Source organism: Corticium candelabrum, chromosome 6 (genome assembly GCF_963422355.1).
Source record: "Corticium candelabrum chromosome 6, ooCorCand1.1, whole genome shotgun sequence".
NCBI classification, from domain to species: domain Eukaryota; kingdom Metazoa; phylum Porifera; class Homoscleromorpha; order Homosclerophorida; family Plakinidae; genus Corticium; species Corticium candelabrum.
In genome coordinates this window covers 535,172-559,049 of record NC_085090.1, presented here as the reverse complement: position 1 = coordinate 559,049, position 23,878 = coordinate 535,172, and the positions used below count along the sequence as shown (strand labels likewise).

Here is a 23,878-nt window from a genome sequence, read left to right as displayed (position 1 = left end):
TAATTTTATTATTATTAACGTGCGTTAGTTTTACAGAATCACAGCAACCAGACCCTAACCGCGTACGTATATGTACCCATCATGCAGCCTGCCAGTACTATGTAATATCACAGACTGTCAGTAATGCTTTACACTCAGCATGTATGTCTAGCAGCATAACTAGAACTCAACTGTATACTGAGGCATTAGCTCAAACAAATATACATGTATTAGCTAAAATGTACTAGCTAGATTAATATTTGCTAAACGTTACAGTAACGTTTGATTAATTAATATATTTATTACTAGGATCCATGGCCCGTCCTTCGTACGGGCAAGACTGTAGTGTAAAGATAGGCCTGTGGACACGTCACGTGCAATCTTTGTTGCGAGGTCCCGGATGTGTTGAATGAATTCGAATCTTGCTCTTCGCGCTTGTTTCGATAGAAATCGACACACTCCCCGTGTAGCGCTTGCTGCAGAAAATGTGTAGGTTGGATTTGGTGCAAATGCAATCGGAATTTGAAGAGAAACGAAAGCGCTAGAAGAGTAAGTTTCGTCGGTAAGAGATATTCGATTGCTCGAAGCTTTGCGAAGGACGACGATGCATACAGTCTACACGGTACTGGTGCGGGCGTGTGTTCGAATGAACTGCAATGTGTAGCGTTCGCGTCGTCGAGAAATTTTACGCGTGGGTCGATCCCTCGAGAGGGGACCCGGTGCATTATTTTTTACGCAAACCTTCCTCTGTGCGTTCCGAGTGTGCGTGCCGATTTCGGTTGCGAACGGACAAAAGACGTGGCCGCCAAACGCGAACACACATACACACACACACACACACACACACACAATTTGAGCTTTATACATGGCCCGTCCTTCGTACGGGCAAGATACTGTAGTGTAAAGATCTGTGGACACGTCACGTGCAATCTTTGTTGCGAGGTCCCGGATGTGCTGAATGAGTTCGAACCTTGCTCTTTGCGCTTGTTTCGATAGAAATCGACACACTCCCCGTGTAGCGCTTGCTGCAGAAAACGTGTAGGTTGGATTCGGTGCAAATGCAATCAGAATTTGGAGAGAAACGAAAGCGCTAGAAGAGTAAGTTTCGTCGGCAAGAGATATTCGATTGCTCGAAGCTTTGCGAAGGACGACGATGCATACGGTCTACACGGGAGTAGTGTGGGCGTGTGTTCGAATGAACGGGAATGTGTAGCGTTTGCATCATCGAGAAATTTTGCGCGTGGGTCGACCCCTCGAGAGGGGACCCGGTGCATAATTTTTTAATTTTTTTACGCAAACCTTCCCCTGTGTGTGCCGAGTGTGCGTGCCGATTTCGGTTGAGACCGGACAAAAGACGTGGCCCCCAAACGCGAACACACACAGACAGACAGACAGACAGACAGACAGACAGACAGACAGACAATTTGAGCTTTATATAGTAGATATTTTATACAGTACTGTCAGAAGTTACGCTTCAAATTACAACGTGCCAGACATTTCAATATATTTTTTTCAAATGTTGAAAGTGAGAGAGACATCAAACGTATTGTAAGAAACTGAATGTAATTTCAGTCAATAGACTTTTATAGATTTCATCCATTAATTAATTAATTAATAGCAAACTTGTACATTCTTGTCGAGTCTTGTGTAAAACACATTTATCTATTTATAGCGCACGCATAAACACGGAAAATTATACACGTGACGTATCCCAAGAGGTTAGGCTAACGTGCGTTACTGCCGAAGTTGCTACACTGTACAGGTCGATTTTGGCGTGAAGTACTGTCGTGTCAATTTCTTATCGTAAGAGCGCTCTCGACGAAAAGGTGAGAGGAAATTGTACAAGGTAGATAAATAACATCCTAGGTTTACCAGACACTCAAGCGTCACGTGCTGACGACATCCTATTAGCACTCGTTCATATATCATCATGGCTCAAAAGAAGACTTGTCAACTAGTAATACAAGTTGATGTCGACTTGCCAACTAGTAATACAAGTTGATGTGCGATTAGATGTCCTGGGCGAGATCAAGAGAGCACAATTAATTAATTAATGCAAAATGACAAACCATTGTACATGTACTTTTAAACTATATATGTTATGTTCGTTTGTCGTGTTGCATTACTTCTTGTCACAATACCGTATAACCGGTTATTTCTTCAGTCTTAAATTTCTGTGATTTAAGAATTTAGACAAAAGTTAATTAATTAATTAATTACTGCGAATTATTTCTGCATTCCAACCACGAAGACAATTACTGGTACTGTATTGTACTCATACCAGGTATGTACGTGTCGAACAGAGACTGCCTGGGACTCCAAGGATAAGCCTAAATATCTGCAAAATTTTATTTATGCGCTTCGTCATTTCTTTGCAGAATTTGCAGAAATATCATGAATGCAGAAATAACCGGTTATACAGTACTGTGTTACGCCTAGTGCAGGAAGTCATAAGTGTTTATGTGGGGTTAATTTGTAGGTGCTGGTTAATTTGTAGACATGGCTTACAGACGTGACATCTCTTTTGCCCAACAACATTTACAGCTGTTATCTGTGAATGTTACGATGAGAATGCTCAATGTAGCAGTTAACGTTATGGAGACTGGAGTGTGGAATGGAGATCTTATTCAAGAATGGAAACAATCTTTTTTTGCTTACCTGAATGAGCTGGAAACACGAATGCTGCTTCAGTCACATTTAGAACATCAAGGTACAGTAGGTTACATCTATATGTTACTCTTCAGATGTATAACATGCATGATGTGGTTTGGTCTCAGGTGATGCTTTTACTTAGTCCAGCTAAGGCTTATATAGTGTACTGTTATATGTTTTGTTACTACACACTGGCTGTATAATGTCCTTTTACATGAGCATTTGTACCTAGGTCGGACTCAGTTTTATGGTAAATGTTGTGCAAAAGCCAGCAGTGCTGACATTTGCTGGCAATTCTTGCCAATCTAAATAAAGCCTGGTTCACAATATTGACGCTGACGCCGATGTTGACGCTGACGCTAACACTGGCGCTGGAATAGAAATGAATCCTATTCCAGCATCAGCATCAGCGTCAACACGATGTTTGAGCGTCAGCGAGTCAAAATTATGAACCAGCCTTAAGTCGTTATGTATTTTAGTATGCTTTCACTGGCTCAAAGCACTTGTGTCATGTAAATGCTATGAATGCTGGTTGATAGTCACACATGCCCATTCTTCAAAATGACTTCCTCAACTGTCTCTGATTTTTCTTTTTATTTGCCTTTCTGTTTCTGCCTTTGCTGTGTGGCATTTTGAGAATGGCATATTGTGTATGACAACCTCATGATAACATTGCAAATTATTAGACTTGAATTATTGTAATTATTTTTAATCTATACATGTTGTACAGGTTTGTTGAGATGATACAAATGCACAACTTCCCATTGCGTGGACCCAATGTTTATTTTTAGGCTATGCAGGCAAACTTGATTCACAGTTTATCGTCATTGCCCGCATCATATTCTGGGAAAACGAAACAAGTTTTATTATTTATTATTACACTGTCTATATGGATCAGATGGACCTATCTGTGTTCACTGCGGGAGCTCAACTGAACTGACAATGCCCAAGAGCTCTGAAATATTTTATCCTCATTGTCGTGATTGTGCTTCTTTTGACAGAATCAACAAGGGCCTGTTGAAAGATTAGAAACGTTATAATAAAATGAATTTTATTAATACTAGTATGTGCCAAACTTGATAGCGAACCATTCAGAGTCAGTCGATAGTAATATACAGATAGTTTACTGTAACTGCAAGCATATTAATATTAAATAAAGATTCATGACTCATCGCCCGCATGTCTTAGTGAAAAAGGCTGGACAATAAACTGTGAATCAAGTGGTTTGCCTAGCCTTAAGTGGTTACCATATTACCGCATATAGCGGCATGCCAGCATAAGCAGACATTACCAAATTTGGCATTGAACCTTTGTGGTAACCCCATCGGCATACCGGTATACAGTGGGTTTTCCAGTATATGCGAGGCATTGATGTTTTACTGGCCTCAGACTAGGTATGTTGCCACACGTTTATGTGATATGCACATGTGTCCACATGGACGACAGTGGAACACATGATGAGCAGCCTTCAGCATTACTACAAATGCAGGTGTGAAGGGAAGAGAGCCCTACACTATACAGAAGAAGTTAGACGTTTTGTCTATGTTTGACAAATTGGATAGCAATGTGTCTTGCACGGCAAAATGTTCGGGAGTCCCCAGAAGTTGTGTCCAAGACTGGGTGAAGGATCGAGTTATGTCTGAATAATAGAGTTAGCAGTGTGAAGATTTGGTTAAGTACCCCCGCTTAGTCCAGCATGACGGTATTACCCCGGGGTACACGTATAACGGCACTTGGTAATCTCCCGTCATAAACCAGCATGCCGCGCTCTATATGCGGTAATACGGTATTTGGTTTGTTACTTCTAATTATAGGCGTAATTGATGCAGAACAACAACGAATGCAGTCATCAGTTGGATATGTAATGAGGCAGTTGTCTCAAATATCAGACTTTCTTGAGGCTGGAGAATTTAGTCAAAATGTGATTGACAATTGGAAACAATTTTTCGAAGCATTTGAGGATGAACTGGAGATGCAACCACAACGATATTCAGCTGTAAAAGATGCAGGTAGTTTCGAGTGAAAGTGAAATTCTTAACTTTCACATCTTGTGAATATGATTTATCTCAGAAAATTCTAATTCAACTGCTGCAGCGTGTAACATGGATGATGAAAGGTAAGATAAATCTAAAAAATATGTGATTGTGATTTGTATGGAGACTACGACATGTTTTGAATGTACACAGCAGTAAAGAGCAGACAATCAATGAACAAGCTGGGAATGTGGACGCTCATACAGGCATGGATTCTGTAAGGAGAAAAGCAACTAAAAGTGCAGAAAGAGTTGCAGGTGGTAGTCGCGTGGGAATTATCTGTTAGATGATTCAGCTGAAGAATTCATCTATATAGGAAAAGACGACTTTGTTGACTTGGTTGAGTCTGAAGATAGAAGTGAGAGAGAAATTCAATTTGACAGGTGAGAAAACAAACAGGAAAACTGAAGTTTGTTGTACTTAGTAAATATCTGTCTGTAGTGATTCTGTCAAAGACAAGATTGTTGTCACTTCTCCACAGTCAGCAGAACAAGATATGGATAAGCGGCAGATATCTAATGGAACACAGCTAGAGTAAGGACATGTAATAGCTAATGAATTGTATTTTTCTGTAACTTGTTTTACAAATAGAACAAATTCTGTTGTGACACACTCTGATCAAACATGTTCTTCTCAAGAAACAGACCACAATTACAGAAATGACACAACGGTTGTGTTAGATGAAGGTACATATTTACATTCAACCAAGATATGGTTGCTTGGAAGTATATTATGCTTTGCAGTTGATCAAGTCGTCTCAGATCATCAACTTCAGTTGTTGAGTGTTGAGATTGCTTCAATGTGGAGAAATGTTGCTCGTTGTCTTAAGCCTGAACCAATGCATGGACAAATACTAGACGACATTGCTATTCAATATTCACACAGTCTTCAGGAACAAACAATTGTTATGCTTGACATGTGGAGAGACAAATATGGTTCCATTGCCTCTATCAAGACGTTATGTGAAGTTCTCATCAACGCTGACAAAAGAATAGCTGCAGAAAAAGTATTTGGAGGGAAGGCTGTGCAGCAAGTTTACTTGCAGATGAAAGAGACTGACTCTGAAGGTGCGTGTGATACTTTGATGGTGATGCTTGACATATTTTATCATGTATTTTTAGAGCCTGCTCTTTTGTATCACTTGGCAGAGGAAGTAGGTAGTGATTGGAAGGCAGTAGCAGTTGGTATGGGTTTAAAACTTCAGCAAATAAAGATTATTGAACTAGAGGCTCACATTCCAAGAGAGCAGGCATGGACCATGTTATGTTTGTTGCATTCCAAGATGGGCAGTGACTTCAGTATTAATGAAGTACACAGACACTTGCAACAAATCAGAAATAAAAGACAAGCAGACGACTCGAAAAGCAAGTGGCAGTTTCATCACTTGCTATTGCTCATGTTCATTGTTTGAGTTTCACGTTAGATCAGATTTTTCCACAGAACATTCGTGATGACATCAGACTGTGTGGAAGAAAGGCAGAGTTGGATACTATTGCTGAAACATTTTTGGGAAAGAATGTGGAAGAACAAAAAGGCAAAGAGATACCTAACTTTTGTGTGCAGGTAATCATGTTGACTAACGAACAGGATTTATGTTGTGTTGTACTGAAGGAAATTACTGTTAATATTATTATGTGAATCAAACTTTTTCAACTAACTTGTCTAATTATACTAAAGAAAGATAACATTGCATCTACTAGACTTAATTTTAAAAGAGTATCACAGTCACAAATGTAATTGAACTCACGTGGATCATTCACTTAATTTCTATCAAGATGGTGCTCATAGAACGCAAGTGAAGTATATTTATCTTGCACATCTACGGCTGAGTTATAGGTGAGTTCTCACTACCTGTAATGTATAACAAATATTGGCACAACCAAGAAATAGAACACTTTCAATTTGACTGTTGGGGTCTGAAAAATTCAGTTGTTGCCATATGGCAAGGTTTCTGGTATTGTATGCCTGTTTTGAGGTCGAGCAACCAACTCTAGCAGCAGGGATGCTCTTATTGCTGTTTAGCACCACAAATTTGCATGAACAACTTGTGAGTTGACCGTCTTAAGTCCAATGGAAAATGAATGGGTTGTCTGATTCTGAAGGAAGCATTTGGCAATACTTGTCTAACACCATATGTCCGGGAACTACATCAACATAATATAGGATACTTTGTACCTTGCTATGTAGTATAGAGCTTTGTTTTGGATACGGTCTAATTTGCTGTTGGCTGCATGTAGTTTATCAAGTCCCCTTTTGTGGTGATGGTTATGTAAGCAGACACACTGCACCTCTATATGCATACATCTTTATTTCCCTGGCAGCTCCAAATGCCTATGACATAATAGATTGTGCTTTCTAAAGTATAACATTTATTTGATACCCGAAAATAACATATCAAAGCAGAGGTTTAGGTATGTAACGTTTTGTTAAATCTTTTTCTTAGAGAATAGACATTATCTTTGTATACATGTACTGTAGTTGCCTGTGTGATACTTTGTGTGTGATTATGGTGATATGTATTAATGTTGTTGTGTAGGTTATAAATGGATTGGGTGGGTGTGGTAAATCTCACTTATCAGAAAAGTATGCCGTGCTGTACAAGGAGATGTATTCAGATGGAATATTCTATTTTAATGCAGAATCATTAGCTTCTCTTCATCTGTCAATTAGAAAAAATGTAAGACAGAACTGTGTGCAAACTCATCATTGTTGCTTCTTCTAAAAGCAATATTTTTCACTATGCAGTTGTGCCAGTTATCAATGGAGTCAAGAGGTGGTGGTGTTTTTGAAGACAACGATATATTTTTGCAATACCTTTATCACAAGAGCAGAGTATTGCTGCTATATGATGGAGCAGATAAGTTGAATGTGTTGGACAAGATTCTCCCTCGTGTTACAGCACATGTCCACGTGTTGGTGACTACTCGTGTGAGTGGAGATCATCCTCTATTATTGACGGCTGAAAACGTTACAACTCTTAGTTGCTTGGAAGCTGCAGCTGCAGTGGAAGCTCTTCAAGTTTGGCGTGGACATGCTGATGAAGAATTGCTTGGTGAAGAGGCAATATATGCCAAACGTTTGGTTATTGAAGATCCTATTGATGGTTTACCCTTGGCCATTGCTCACGCAGGAACATTCATGAGAAAGCGAAATGTTGGCTGTCAGCAATATTATCAGCTTATAAGAACACAACAAGCACATTTAGAAGCTCTTGCTCTTGATATGAACAAACTTCTTCATTATTTTCACATCAGTAATCTCCAGGAATCATTACAGCAATACAATGTGTTTGAACCTAAAGAACTGTCAAAACTGACTGATGAGAGTATTCAGTTAATGACGACTAAACAGCATGAGAGACGTCTCCTCTGCATGGCCAGATACTTTATGATGAATAGCAAACATATGCACTTGACGTGGCAACTTGATATTGAGACAGTGAAAGAAACAGATGCAAATGCCATGGTCCTCTTGTCATATGCATCACTGATGGCATGTAGGAATATTCCTGAATTTATATTGCAACCTCTTGTGTTTGGTTCTCTTCATCGTTACCACTACAGTCAGTGTATCAATACTTTGACATCTCACTCACTAGTAGATGTATGTGATGGAAATAAGGGATATAATTTTAGTCTGCATCCTCTTGTTCACTCAACAATTTTGGAACGTTTTCTGTGTCAATCAGAGCTGCTTCGTGACAGAATAACTAACTTATGTCATTCTCTTCTTTGTTTTCTGCCACTTCGTGATTCCCATATTATGTCTTCTCTAAAAGATGATCAGTTTATTTCTCTTGTGCCTCATGTGTATGCAGTGGCAGAGAAGGCTGTCTGGTTTTCTGATGAAACTTGTGTGACCCTTATGGATCTTGCTTGTCTTATTTCATTGGTTGCTCAGCATGTAGATGTAGCTGTCCACCTTTGCAAGGAACGTTTGAAAGCATCTGGAATGAATCCAAACATTAGACAGCGTGTCATGGGTGACCAGCAGTCTTCTGATGTTTCTGTGTTATGTTTATACAGTTAACTGTCTTTATTTGTTGTCTTTATAGCATTGTATTACATGGCACAAGCTTATCTACTGATGTCGCAGCCACAGGCAGCTCAGCATTATTTGATTAGTGCTGCACAGTTAATAGAAAGCTGTGAGGAATATGAGAGAAAAAGATTGAAGCATGAATATTGTCTTGGTGAGTAGTTGTTCTAATCTTTAAATCACTATAAATTGTGTCGATCTATAATATATAAGCTATGTGAAGTCTAACATAGCAACCTGTTGATTTATATTTACAGTACTATTTATGATTATATATTGGATCGAGGAACACAAAATCCTTGATAGCCTGTTTCCCATATGTGTCACCAAATCACATCTAATTACAAGCTATTTCGACATTCTTGTTGGATCGTCGTTGTCATCACTTTGAAGATATTGTTGCCGCTGCATGGAACAGGTTTAAATAGGTGTGAATGTGGCAGCCATTCGACATGCATACACAGAAATGTAGGTAACCGTTTTTAACGTATGGAGTTTTGTCTTTTTGGTCCAGCTAGGGGCCACTTGTACGTTTTGGCTAAGGAAGTAGAGATAGGTCTATGCAAATCTCTTGTATTGTTTGTGTATTACACATATGCACAAGGGACACTGACAGAGATTATTTACTGAAACCGTGAACACGTTATCATTTCTACTGTATTGTTGACGTTCTGTGATTTGATACAAGTATAAACGATGGTTGTATATGATACATGATGGTATAACACTAGATATGTGTTTTTCTTTTGCATTTATGTGGATTTGTCCATGTTTTATGGTTTGTGTTATCTCACCTGTCATTTGTTGATGCAGTGGTGGGTCAACTGGGTGAATGTTATCAAGACCAACAAATGTTTACTGAAGCAGAAAGTCTTTATCAGACACAACTCTCGTTGTTGTATGACATGCCAGGAGACAACACAGAGGCAGTTGCAGCTGGTCAGACTTATTTGTTATTACTGTGTAGTATGTGCAGCCATTCTTATTGAATGTTGATATGTTACAGTAATCCACAACTTAGCTCTAAGTTATTGCATGAGTGGTAAACTGGAACAAGCAATTGAAGCTTTTGATCAAGTGTTAAGAATGATGACAGCAGATTCACCAAACCAACTTCTCCGACTTTCTACTGGTACGTAAGCCTATATGTATTACATTGAAATTGTGTGGCTGTAACATCAGCTATATTTAATATTTTAATATTTTAAATATCCAATCTACAGAAATTTTGCGGTCTTTAAAACAGTATCCATCGTATTGTGGATTCTATGATATTACATTGCTGAGCTGACCCAAGATTTTTTCGGTACCTGTTAGGGTTAAGCAAACAGAGATTGACGATAAAACTGCTTAACATTGTATATAATGTTTCCTCAATGTTGAATTTTATAAGTAATTGCCTTGAAATACTCTGTTGGCTACAGTATCATGGGTAGAGATTCTGTGCATTTTCAAAATTCTTATTAGTAATACTGCAGTTCTACTGTAGACTAGTTATACCATGGTCACGTGACATGTGACCATTCACAAGCGCTTATTGAGGTGTGAATATGACCTATTGCACAGCAAGTGTGCAATAAGTTACTTCCGGTTATTATCGCACTCTCACTTATACTTACATGTTACATGACCATGGCATAAATAATTTATTGTATGATCAGCGTGCTATGTGGCTGTTACCGGCACTCGGAGTGAAGTTATAGTTCTCGGCTTTGCCTCGGGTGATAACCCACCCCTAGCACTAGTAAAGCCATATAGCACGCTAATCATACGATAACCTATACGTATACAGTTACAGTCAGGCCTGATAGAGGTGTACGACTCTCTGACTGAGGGGGGGTAGTTAAACGGCCTTTGGCTACACTCCTGCAACTGGAATGAAATTAGAGGCAATTCCAAAGACATTGATTTCCTTGTTATCTATTTAGTAGATTTTGCTGTTCTCCCTTGTTGCTGCAAAGCAGATGCTTGAGAAACAACCATCTTGTTCCATGGATGAGCAATAGAAACATGTAAGACCTGCAGCCAGATCAAACATCAATGCAATTATGTCAGGGCAGGCATCACTTGGTTGGTACCATCGAGAAGTCTTCCAAACAATTGCACCAAACATTGGCAATGGTCTCATGTGACCTTATAGACCCTCCATCAGACTTACAGGACAAAACATGAAAACCCTGTTTGTTGATTGCCTTTCCACACTATAACACTGAGTAGTTATGGAAGCCAATAGCATGTCACAGCCCAACTCAAACGAGTTGCTGTGTTTACATCTACGGAGGAAGCAAATTTACATTGGTCCGGCATAACGGGCGTTAAGAGGCATAACTTTATCACGTGACTATAATATGATTAGTTATATGATATTGTGTAATTGCTGTCACCAAAAATGCGAAGACAAATGTTCACTACCTTTTACAAACTCACTAGCAATGATGTTCAAGTCCAAAGCATCTAAGTCCTGTTTTTGTCAATTCATAGTAGAACTATGAGGTAATTTAGCCTCACTTGTCCAGACCTGCTTTGAAGATACCTTTTAGGTCTCCTCATTGTAGAGAAAGACCTTTCACTGCTTGCATTTGTACCGGCAGCACCATGTGAGCTATGGCTCACAGTTGTCTGAAGAAAAAGCGTTGGCTATCTGAAAGTTTTTGGAGAAACTAAGAACAACTTGCAAACACACTCCTTCGTTTGTAATGCTCACTTCAACAAAGTTTGTACAAAATTGAATATGCATTTAAATCGGTCGAAGTGCGTGTTAAGCATTGAATTTTCAACAAAATATGTAATTTGTCTAATCAGCTACGTCACTGACCGGAAGTTTCAGGCAATGTGCTTCTGCCAAAAGTCAACTTTCTCAACACTGCAGGTCGGATCTGCTCCGTCGTCACTGAGAATTTAGTGCAAAATTTATTGGAACACTTTCAACCCATACTCCAGCACATTTTTCTAATAATAAGTAATCTAAACTGATAAGGTTGCTGCAGGGACTGTGTTGAACTGAAGCAACTAGTCTTGAAGGCAGCCTATTCTGCAACGTTTTAGGATTTCTGATTAGCTCGTGCAAAGGTTTGTTATTTGATAGAGCTTATTTAGGCCAGATGCAACAGAGGTAGCATTTTCCACTGAGTGAATGATGGAAGTGACAAAGAGACAGTGTGCCCAAGACGAAACAAAGGCAAGACCAGAGATATTTTGTAGGGAAGATATCTTAAAATTACCAAAACAAATAGGCAAAGTTGCCTAAAGCCACTGGTTGTCTTGTAAACCATGATGTTGAATTAGCTTATGGAAAGTTACTTTAGGCAACTGGTCATGGTACTCAGTACAGGGCCGAAGTAATGACAGAGATATTGATCATCCAAGACAATTTATCCTAGGCAAATGGTAAACCACAATAACAACAGTCTACTGTGGGTGTCATCTAATGCTATGAATTGATCACAGAGGTGTTGCCTCATTTTAGCAAATTTAAGACAAGACTTTCAAGCAAACTCTGCCTGCTAGCTCTTCCTTGATTGAGATTTGAAAAACAGTTGTGCTCAGAGTAGAGATCTGAAGAGACTCATCTAGGTGAAAATTACAATTCTGCCCATTAGTAAAAATTTGCATTTCTTTATTATAATGTTAGGTCTAATGTGAAGCATGCAGTACTTTAAGCTTGACAAAGATGTTGACACAACCTCCGAAGGTCTTAGCAGAAACACATCATTTAGATAATTGAGCACTTGAAGAGATGAGAAGCTGTCTTGTAGGTTTGTTAACAAGGGATGGATTGCAAGAGAAAGAGGATGGGACCAAGTGAGTCTCTTTGGTGAACCTCTTCCTGAGATGATAACAGATGGCAGCTTGAAACTTAAGATAATTATAAGTCTGAGTACATTTGAACAACATTTTGGAACAAAGCAGGAGAAGATTTGGCAACTGCAAGCAATAAAATAGCTCTTTGTATACAGAATTGAAAGCTTTTGTTATATGTGTTTTAAGCAATATTCAGTCAGACTTTAATTCAAGTGGTAATTTAACGGGATTCTTGAGCCACTCAGATTCTTTTCAATAGCTACCTTGTGTTGCAAAGGCTTGACTTGTGCAGTCAGATGCCTATATTAGGCAATAAGTCAAGAACTTGATAAAAGCTCTCTGATACTATAGAAAGGATATTTATTTTGACAATAAGATCACCAATAGCAAATAACTGCAATAGTCCTACTAACCTTCACCTTGATGTTCATACTTCTCCATCCTAAAGAGCCAGAAGCAGATCTACGTGGGATAAGTGTAGTAAGACTTCTTTTTTGAAAGAGTAAAGCCCTGTCCACACTAGACCAGAGTCCTGTTGATTGCGATCCAATCAGGATAGCGAACGTCCACATTGCAATTTGAGAATGATACCTCCACCTCATTTTTAGGTATCATGTGACTGATGACCGATGTGTACATGTGGGTTCTTTGCTTGTGGAAAGTGTTGATACATTGACGTAAGGTGAGCGAGAACAAAGACGAGTGAGGAGAGTTAGATGTTCCGACTACGTGCGTAGTGTCCGTAGTGTCCGTTGAGGTAGAACACTTGCTATTTCTAATGGGATTCAACATCCGATTGCGATTGAACCACCTCTTGATGTGGATTTACCGCGATCGGATCGCAGTCCAGTTGCAAGTGGGGACAGGGCTAAGTAATAGAATGAGCAGATCTATCAAGTCTGGCTCACTAATTTAATATGTTAACTGGAAAGCTTAGTAATAACTGAGGTAACTGAGACCAACAGTCTGCCAGGTGGCTAATACATATTTAATAACAACAAACAACACAATCTGGATATCCATAATTCTACTATATACAGATACTACACTCTTCCCCCCTTAGGAAAAACTAACAGTAATTACTGTTACTTCTGCAATGTAAGCCCAGTCATCCCATCACAGATCTAGACGCTCGGGTTGTTTACGAATCCTACTGTATCTCCTTGGTGCTACCAAGTAGAGAGATGACGCTGTTGATGGTGGTGATGATAATGATGATGATGCTCCTAGCTGCTCTAGACAACCTTCCAGTGAAGATGTTGATGGCAACTCCATCAGTTGCTATGGAGAGGGTTTTACTGCCTCAGATGCGGAAACCAGCCCCAACTGTGAGTCCTTTGACTCCAGTTGGGAGTCTGGTGGAAGTGATGGTACCAGTGTATTCTGTGCTTCTTGCAAGGACCGTGGTCTCTTCTGCTGGTGAAAAGGTTTCCAAAGCTGCAGGACAAACTACAGCTCGTTTCCGAATCTGGTCCTGATGACATTGCATGTGTTGTCCATCTTCTAGTAGACATTGGTACGACACCGGCCTAGTAATTTCCACAATCACGCCAGGTAACCAACGCAGTCTGTGTGTATGGTTCAGTATATACACTCACTCCTGTAGTTGAAAAAATCTGGTTGCGGCATTTTGATCATGATGGTGTTTCTGATGCAGTGCTGGTTAGCCACCCTCTGTGTGAGGTCTGGATATAGCCTATCCATGCAACTTGTCAACTTCCGTCCCATCAGCAATTGAGCAGGGGAAACTCCAGTAGGACTGTGAGGAGTTATCCGATAGTGGAAGAGTACCCTTGCCAATTTAGTAGATAATGTTCCTGAATGCTGTTTCCTCATGGCTTTCTTGAACGACTGGACTGATCTTTCTGCGAGGCCATTGGATGCAGGATGGTACGGGGCAGTAAACACCTGCGTAATGCCATTCATCACGAGGAACTCCGTAAACTCTTGTGAAGTAAAACATGGCTTGTTATCTGACACTATAGTATCAGGCAACTCTTGTGTTGCAAACAATTCACGCAGCTTCTCAATAGTTACTGCTCAAGTGCAAGATTTGCCTGTGAAATGGACATCCATCCATTTGCTGAGGGCATCGACGACAACCAAAAAGTATCCCCCCATAAAAGGACCCAAATAATCAATATGCAACCAAGACCAAGGACGATCCGGTTATTTCCAAGAGCAGAGGGGAGCCGGCTCGTTGATGGAGCTTTAACTGATTATTGGCAGGCAGGACATGTTTGAACAGTGTTTTCAGTCTTGGTGTCAATGCTGGGCCATCACACAATTAAGCCTCGAACTTCCAGACCAGCGAGTGCGCAGAGCGAGCAAACTCTGGTCTGGACCAGAACGGCACTAAATTGATTTCGGTAGTCTTCTAAGCCAATCAGTGTCTTAGAACTGGAATGGCGGTTGTAAATTCTGATTGGTTTAGCAGTAATTGGTTATGGTAAGTGCACTAACGCTGATTACGCATGTGGGAAATCCTCCTGGGTGGCTAAGGGCATGCCAGAGCCATGAATGAAGACTCTGGTGCATGCACGCGTCTTAGTTTAGTTTCAGCTTCAGTTCTTCGATCTTTTCAAGCTTGCGGTGGTAGACCATCATTTTTGACAACTGGTCGAGCGGTAGTCTCACTATAGCTAGTCGAGCGGTTAGACTTCTGTCTATTCCCCATAAGTGTGAACTCGGAAGTGAGTAATGAAGTAGAGGTCACACCAGGTGTGCTCATTAGAGCACTAAGAGCTGCTCCAGTTGGACCATGTTACACCAATTATCTTAAATGGTTCCAGTTGCTGATCCGTTGGTCTTACAAGATAATTGGATAATAATCATTGCTCCACCCATTTGTCTTTGATATGCACAAGTATTATCCTTCCATTTCATTTGTAGAAAGGGCTTAGATAATTTGATAAACAGAAATGCCAGACCTAGCGGTTTCTAACGATACCGAGATCATCGCGAAAGTCCAAAAAACAGCAGAGATATTGATGAATTTCAAAGTTCACACTTATGGAGAACAGACAGTAGGTAGCATTCTGCCGCAGATCAAAGAGTTGTCGTTTCATGTCGTCCGCCAAGATATTGCCACAAACACGGCAGGCGTCTCTTCTTCGTTCGTGAGATCTCATGGTTGAAAGACTTTAGCTGTTGTTTAAGTAAACTCTGGGTATGTAAACTGGCCACCCTTCCAACACATACTTCGTCACTCGTGATTGGACTGGGTCTGTTTTTATTCATCGCTTAATATCTGTTGCCAACACTGGAGCTCTTGGGTTGTTCATGCGTTCCAAGAGGCGGTGTGTGGTTCTCCTTGTTCTCCTGCTCCCGTGCCACTGGTAAGTGACTAAGACCTTATACATTTTCGTTCTTAGCTCCGGGCTTGTACTGGAAAGTGTAATTATATCCCGAGAGCTTTAGTGCCCATCTCTTTGAATGAATCCTTGCTGAGGCTGTAGTTGAAATACCACTTGCCTTGTTAAACAAAGTAAGGAGTGGTTTGTCGTCGGATATCAGGGTAAAGTGTCGACCACACAGGTCCATGAAAATGTGTAACTCCAAAAATGACTGCCACGCCCTTCCTCTCAATGTGTGCATAATTTTTTCTGCACTGGATAATGTTCTAGAGGCAAATGCTATTGGCCGTTCACTGCCATCTTCCTCCAGGTGTGACAGTACTGCTCCAATGCCGACTGGCAATGTGTCACAAGCTAATAGAAGCTCTTACCTGCATCAATATGTACTAGGACTCTTGAGGACGTCAGCAACGACTTAGACGTTGTAAATGCCACCTCTTGCTCCTGTGTCCAAGACCATGGTGTGTCTTTTTTCAACAATTTGTAACGGAGTTCCAGTGTTCCAGAAAGGTTGGGCTGCTATAATAATTAATCGGGCCAAGATATGCTTTTACCTGCCTCACAGATGTTGGAGGTGATGCCTCCTGTACCACTCTGATCTTCTCATTGGTGGGGTGCAGACCTTCTGCATCAATAAGTACTCCCAGGTACTGTACGGATGGGATTATGAATTGACACTTCGTCTTCTTGAGTCGCAATCCAGCCTCCTGTAGTCTCTGAAACACCACTTCCAACTGCTGAAGGTGTTGCTCATGATTGTGGCCCGTCACTAAAATGTCATCCAAGTATACTACTACTACTCTCACACCTTGTAGCAGATTCTTCATAGTTCTTTGGAATATGACAGGTGCTGCTGACACTCCAAATGGCAACTGGTTAACCCTGAATAGTCCCTTGTGGGTGTTAATTGTGACATACTTTTTAGATTTTTCATCTAAACTGAGCTGTTGATACGCCTGTGACATATCAAGCTTTGAAAGAACTTGGGCTTCAGCTAGCTTTGCCAACAGATCATTTATGCGTGGTAGAGGGTAGATATCAGCCTTGCTACTGGGTTGACAGTGAGTGTGTAATCGTAGCAAATACATACACTATCATCCACCTTTACAACCGACACTACAGGTGCTGCCCATTCGGAATGTTTAACAGGTTTGATGACTGCTGCTCTGACTAACTTAAACAGAGCTTCCTCCAACTACTCCCTCATTGCATGTGGCACATTTCTGGCTCGATAATATCTGGGAGTTGCCTCCAACTACTCCCTCATTGCATGTGGCACATTTCTGGCTCGATAATATCTGGGAGTTGCCTGAGTGTCTACACATGAATCTTCACCTCCACACCTTTCAGGTACCCAACTCATCCTTGAATATTTCTGTGTATTATTTTAACACCTCATCAAGTCTGCTACACTCTAGTCATGAAACTTTGTGTGACAACAACCAATCCATCTTCAACTGAGGTAACCAGTCACAACCACATAAACTTGGGCCACTTCCACTAACCACAAATAGAGGAAGATTCAGTCCTCTTCTGCATTGCTTTATGCTTGCATGCATACTCTTGCCCACAACTGAAATGTTCTCGCCTGTATAAGTTCTCAGTTTCATAGATGTTGTTTGAAGGGCAGGTCGTTGTTTCTTCCATAGGCTTTTGTATGTGGCCTCACTAAAAAGGGAGACAGGAACTCCTGTGTCAATCTCCTTGTCCAGTGATTTACCTTTCACGCATGCTGGTATAATCCAGGATTTCCTGTTAGACGCTAAACTATTCACTAACCCTTCTTTTCCTGGCTGAGGTAGAGTAATTCCAGTGTCTCCTCTTTTGATGACTCACTCCTCGATGACTACAGCTGCTTGGTGTTCTGGTGTGGCTTTGACTTTTCCTTTGTTTCTTTTAGCATTGCATACTCTCTGTATATGCCATTTTTTGCAATTTGTTGCAAGCAGCCGACCTGAAGTGACAAACTGATGGTGTGTGGCCTTTGTATCCACACCTGTAACAAGTAGACGGGGTCGATTCTCAGTCTCTGGCCGAGGTGGACAGATGCAGTAGCTGTTTCTGGCGCTAGAGCCATTGAAGACGCTACCTTGTTAATTAATTCCTCTACATTCTTTGCTGCCAGTTCCATGGCTTGAGCTACTTCAAGTGCTTTGGGCTACTGCAAATCTCCGTCGGCTAACAACCGTCGTTGGATCCGTGGCTCCTATATTTCCACCATCAAACAATCACAAAGCATATCCGGTAGGGTGTCCCCAAACGAACGGTGTTCTGCGAGACAGTGAAGCTCTGCTGCGAATGTGCTCACCGACTGACCTGGTTGGTGCACATGACTGTGGAACTGAAAGTGTTCCACAATCACTGACGGTTTTGGGTTGAAGTGTGCTGAAAGCGTGTAAACAACTCTTTGAAGGTCTTCTCCCCTGGCTTCGTCGGTTGCACCAAGTTGAGTAGGATTGTATACATTTTGTGCCAACATTGCTCAGAAATATGGCGCGTTGATGCTCTGCTTCATCGATCTTGTTTGCTTCGAAATAGTACTCCATCGGCTCGACGTAGTGCTCCCACCACTCCTGTGATTCATTGAATTCTGATAGCTTACCGAATGCTGCCATCCTTGTCGCCAGTGGGATCATAACCGAAACCAACAGTCCACCACGTGGCTATTATATTTGATAACAACAAACAACACAACCCAGATATCCATAATTCTACTACATACAGATACTACAATAACATAAACATACATGAGGCTAGGACAAGCAATCTGGCAGCTCTTGATAACTCACCGCATTTGATATGTTGTTTGGCTGCTTTTGGACGACTAGCTGTGTTGCAGTTTGTTCAAGGAAGCTTGAGGTTGAAAGAGACTTGAAAGCAGTTATCTGGCCTAAAAGTTTGTCATCAAACTGTAACAGTTGTTTCCAATGAAAGGTTAAGAAAGATTTCATATTCATAACAGATCGATCCTGTCAAACTCCGAATGGACGTTTGGCCCATCCAACTCTGGTCTTTAGTCAAGGAGTGCGGCAACCATTTTACTCCAAACTTTTCAAGTGACAAATGATTTCTCATAATTTACTGGGCACATGCAGCTGACATATCAAGCTCCACTGTTTCAGAGCTATATTAGTATATCTGTATACCGGTATACGGCTCTGCTACCACTAGTCTTCTGTAGCCAGACCCTAATCCTGTGTACTCGTCCTGCCTTCCCGCCTGAAAGCATGACGCAGCGGTAGGATCTGACTACGTGAGGGTAGGCTATGCTGCCATCTATTTGTAAGTTAACTGTCAATCTTCTTTGATCCAAACCCTTGTACTTTTAACATAATCGCCGTCTCTTGACTCACAAGGACGTCCAGTAAGAGGCTTGTCTTTAACTGACTCTCTTCCAACACAAAACGTGACCTTCACTCTTGCAAACTGGATAGAGCATCTGGATAGAGCATTTGTATTGCATGCTTCAACGAGAGACCGGCTGAATGTTTATGAAGGTCTTCCAATTAAACACACCTCTTCCCTACAAAGTGTCTTAGTCAGTTAACTTTGGTGGCTGACCGCATAATAAGCAATGCGAACAAGATGAATTTCAGCCAAATGTAGCAAAGGAGTCTAGTTCTAATCTAAATGTGTAAGTAGCTGTGCTTTTTATAATAAATAATACACGAATTTATTAACAAGTGCCTGGAACTTTTGATTGACCCTGACATTTTATATTTTGTTGTTTGACAGCATTGAAGAATCAAGGTTGGTGTTTAATGGCAAATGCTCAATATAGGAAGGCTTTCCCATTGCTGGAGAGAAGTTTAGCTATCAGGAGAGAACACTTACCGGCAGATCATCATGACGTGGCACAAGGTGAGATAATATGAAGTTGTTGAAGTGATTAATTTTATTAAAATTGACAAAAGCAACTATTGTTTTGCTGTCAGTTTACATATGATATATTGGTTTTAGCTCTTCATTGCTTGTCTGAATGTTGTCTACATCTGGGCAACACAAGAAAAGCTGTACAACTGTGTGAGGAGTCTCTGTCTGTTGTATCTCAGTGTCTACCTGCCAATCATCCACAAATTGCAACATGTACGGGAAATAAGGAATGTCATAAAGTTGTGTGTAATACTAATACGTTAGCTGTTGTTTACTCTATATAGATATGACTCAGTTATCGTCATGTCATCAAAGTGCTGGTAATCTAAATGAAGCAATAGACATTCTACAGCGATCTATTGTCATAGACAAGCAACACTTGCCTCATACAAGGATAAGTCTTTGTCCATGTAAGTGTTCATATTATAGTATTATACCTTCTAACAGTCATACCTTGACAAGTTGTATATACATTTATTGTTATATTTGATTGATATTATTTCTGTTTCCCTTCTCCCTCCACTATACTGTATATCCTAGGGCACATTTCGTTAATCTTCACAAGCTAGTCCGGTTGATATTGTGGACCTCTGCTGGGTGAGGCAGACTCTGTGGAGCTCACCAACCTCCACAACCTAATAGCCCTATAGGCTGTTCTATAGGTACCAAAACAGTCTTTGTAAAAATTCATACCAGAAGCTAGTTGGGCAGAACCTATTCTGCAATGCACAGAGGGAAATACTGCAAGGCCCTGAGCTCCAGAATGATGTGTCTCAGCTTCTTGTCAAACGTTAGTCAGATTTCTTGAGCAAGAATTTAGAGTAGACGGAATACATGGGTACTGGCCTGTTCTTGTGCACGTGTTTGCAATTGAATCTTATGCCATACTGATAAGGATATTGAGGTTGAGTTAATCAGCAACAAGCAAGCTATTGGACTTGTTCTCTCAGACAATTGAGTTCTGTTTTGCCCACTGGCCAAAAATACTGGCGAGAACAGTGAGATCTGATGTATTCTCAACTGTTTTAAATAAATTTCAACTTACATGTTCTCCATCAGATTGGCATCGATTAATGCATGATGATTACACTTGTCTACCTCCAAGTGTAGAGTTAATGATTATTAATGTTATATAATAAAGTATGAATTTTAATATTTATTGAGATGAAATGTAATACAAAATGAAGTGAAGTTGAATGTTGAAATGCTTTGTTAATATTAATTATCACTAGTAATTGTTGTGCCATTTTAGCTCTAAACAACTTGGGGTTGTGTTACCGTGATAAGGGAATGTTGGATGCAGCCATTAGAACATTTGAAGAATGTCTGGAGATTCAACGTTCATTTCTCCCTGAACATCATCCTGACATTGGAACAAGTTAGTTTTATAAGATAATTCTCTTTCCTGTCTCTGAATGTAGTTTTTATTCAATTGTCTGTTTGTCATATTCAGCTTTGTGGAATCTTGGTTTAGCATACAAAAAGATAAACAACATTGTGAAGGCGAGTCGAGTATGGAGAGAATGTCTGGCAATTAGAGAGAAGACTTTTTCACCAACGCATACTTGTGTTATTGATGGTAAATAAATCTTATATTCATTCATTGTGTTATTGCATTGTGTTATCATTTAATAATGCATTATAGTTAACATGTTCTTTTCCACTTAAGACATGTAGGCATGTAAGTATTTATTAAACTTATACTAACTTGCCAACTATATTGTTACTATGTATACAATACAAAAACAACAGTTACAATTCAGTTGATATCAATGTTTGTATTTCTGACTTCAGTTTTGTAATATTTAAACTTTGCCTAATGATGGAAATTTGAACTACTGCAGTTGGTGTATTTTGTCTTTGAAACTTTGTCTCTTGAGTGCATTAACCGTTATACTAACATGTAAATTTCTGTAGACACTAACATTTAAATTGACAATAATTCTATTGTGCAATTAACTTTATCGTAAACTAATGAATGTATGAGTGTGATGTACTAACTTAATTAACAATTTTGTTTCAAGGTCTGGACTGTGATTACAGATTACATGATTTTACACTAATTAGAAATGATTGATTGAATATGTTGCTAAAGTTGAAATGATCAACACACAGACAGTATGCCGGAAATCTGACAGAATGATCAGGTGTGTGTGTGTGTGTGTGTGTGTGTGTGTGTGTGTGTGTGTGTGTGTGTGTGTGTGTGTGTGTGTGTGTGTGTGTGTGTGTGTGTGTGTGTGAAACCTCCAACTGATCATGGCTACTCAACGACTAATCAGAAGTCAGCACATCTTACAATAATGTCAACTAATGGTCAACCTATGCATTGTCTATGTGTGTGTGTGTGTGTGTGTGTGTGTGTGTGTGTGTGTGTGTGTGTGTGTGTGTGCACGTGCGCGCACGCACACATGTGTACATGTGTGTTTGAGTGCATGCGTGTGCATGTACGTGTGCATGTGCGTGTGTGTGTTATTGCTGTATCTACTTGCACAGTAGATTTTACAAAAAGGGCTTCTATGCGTAAGAATTTATACTTTCATGGATTTCATCTCGTGCATGGATTTTAACTTTGCTTTATTGGTTATGGATGATTTCTCAGTGTGCATGCATTACTGTTTTATCTATTTGGCACAATAGATTTAACAAAAAAATGGGCTTCTTCAGGTAAGAAATGACATTTTTTCTTGGATTTAGAAGAAATGTTTTCATTCATGGATTTATAACATAAAGTTTCGTTCTTTAGCTTAGTTATTGGTGGTTGTTTCAGTTCACATGCATGCACAGTTACTGAGTAGAAGTATAAGGTATGATAACAGCCTTTGTGTTTGCCCTACTGAACACTAAATGCCCAGTTCAATTATTGTAATATTGCACACGAAGGCATCGGCACCCCCAGTGCTTTTGTCGTTGGTTTCCATTCTTGTTCTCTTCCTTTTTTCCTTTGTCTTATATTTGTAATTTTTGGTAGTACTGATGTCTCTGGCGAGTATTACATATGATCAAGAACACTATGAGGAGTCATTACAAATGCATCGTAGATTATGGGACCTTCTGATGAGAACATCTCCTGTATCAGAGAATATGGCTAAAGGTAGACAATCATCTAGTGTATTACAGTAACATCATTACCTTACTGTTATGCGTCTGTAGTGTGTCACAACATGGGAACGTGTTATGCCATGTTGTATCAATTTGATGCTGCAGAAAAGGCAATTTCTCAGTCACTGCAGATCCAAATTTCTCTCTATCTACCAGGAGATGACAGAATATCCACCAGTGAGACATTCACTCTAGCTAGACACAGAAGTTGTCGGTACGTGTAATGATCATCATGTCTTGTTGATTTTGCAGCTGAACAAGAACTACACCAGCTGCGTCAATTGCAGTATGGAGATTAAATTAACTAAGAGGATTAAAATTGGATTTTTGACTGATGTTCTGTAAAAAAAGAACAGCATGGAAATACTTACAATAGCGTCTTCAACTTGCCGCAGTTTAGTTAATGCTAAACTCGAAGTCCTAAATACCTTTGCGTTTATTGTACGCACGGGAATCTTATTGTTAATATCAAATACTATAGTAGCCCGGATTGAAGAAGATGGCGTCGACAAGCCTAAAATGTCTCCGCAATCTGTTGATCGAAGCAGGTTTGGCACGAGTAGGTTTTCAAGTTTTTTTTTGTATGATGTGATGAATTCAGTGTAGTACAAATCTTTAGTCTATTTGTCGTGTCGTCTCTTCGTCGATGTCAAGTGCGACGTCTCACGCTCCTTCTAATTCTTTGTCGAAAGACCGGACACCAGAAGCAGTGTCTAAAGGTGTTCAGACTGAAGACATGTCTGATTTATCGTCATATAAAGTGTTAGAGTATTTCAACAACAATCCTATGACTTTCTATGACTTGGATTGTCAGATAACAGGGAAGAGGAATCCCCAACCAAACAGCAAATAGAATTTGGTTTGGTATGGCTCGTCGTAGAGAGAATGCAGTGGATACTTGTTGCTCCATCGGTGGTACGTAGAAGTGTAAAGAGTGAATGTGTGGTCAAAGTCTAGCAAGCGATGTTTGCATGCTAACTTTGTGTTGCCTCCTATGTATAGCGACTCAATTGGAGTTGGAAGAAATATCATATTTATTACGTAGAA

The 23,878-nt window shown here is 40.1% G+C and overlaps 1 protein-coding gene across 2 annotated transcripts; it reads left to right on the top strand.

Annotated features, from left to right (window-relative positions):
• The first annotated feature begins 4,478 nt into the window (after positions 1-4,478).
• Positions 4,479-23,878, top strand: LOC134181438 (uncharacterized). 2 transcript variants are annotated; one of them, XM_062648716.1, is made up of 23 exons: positions 4,479-4,640; positions 4,702-4,747; positions 4,821-4,921; positions 4,981-5,047; positions 5,106-5,198; positions 5,256-5,350; positions 5,408-5,731; positions 5,786-6,028; positions 6,088-6,227; positions 7,201-7,341; positions 7,410-8,646; positions 8,719-8,856; positions 9,516-9,641; positions 9,709-9,834; positions 19,595-19,720; positions 19,820-19,945; positions 20,017-20,142; positions 20,985-21,110; positions 21,186-21,311; positions 22,701-22,823; positions 22,883-23,008; positions 23,084-23,390; positions 23,451-23,878. In XM_062648716.1, exons 1-22 carry the CDS (start codon positions 4,496-4,498, stop codon positions 23,128-23,130), a joined length of 3,948 nt encoding a protein of 1,315 aa, XP_062504700.1. In that variant the 5' UTR covers positions 4,479-4,495; the 3' UTR covers positions 23,131-23,390; positions 23,451-23,878. The 2 variants fall into 2 exon arrangements, with proteins under 2 accessions (XP_062504700.1, XP_062504699.1); XM_062648715.1 differs by having other exon boundaries at positions 4,818-4,921.

Bases quoted from the DNA above. Each gene is read 5' to 3' on its own strand.
- LOC134181438 (XM_062648715.1), top strand. From the start codon at position 4,496: ATGAGGCAGTTGTCTCAAATATCAGACTTTCTTGAGGCTGGAGAATTT. The intron at 5,048-5,105 runs GTGAGAAAACAA...ATCTGTCTGTAG, and splicing joins AGAGAAATTCAATTTGACAG to TGATTCTGTCAAAGACAAGA. The intron at 8,857-9,515 runs GTGAGTAGTTGT...TTGTTGATGCAG, and splicing joins GAAGCATGAATATTGTCTTG to TGGTGGGTCAACTGGGTGAA.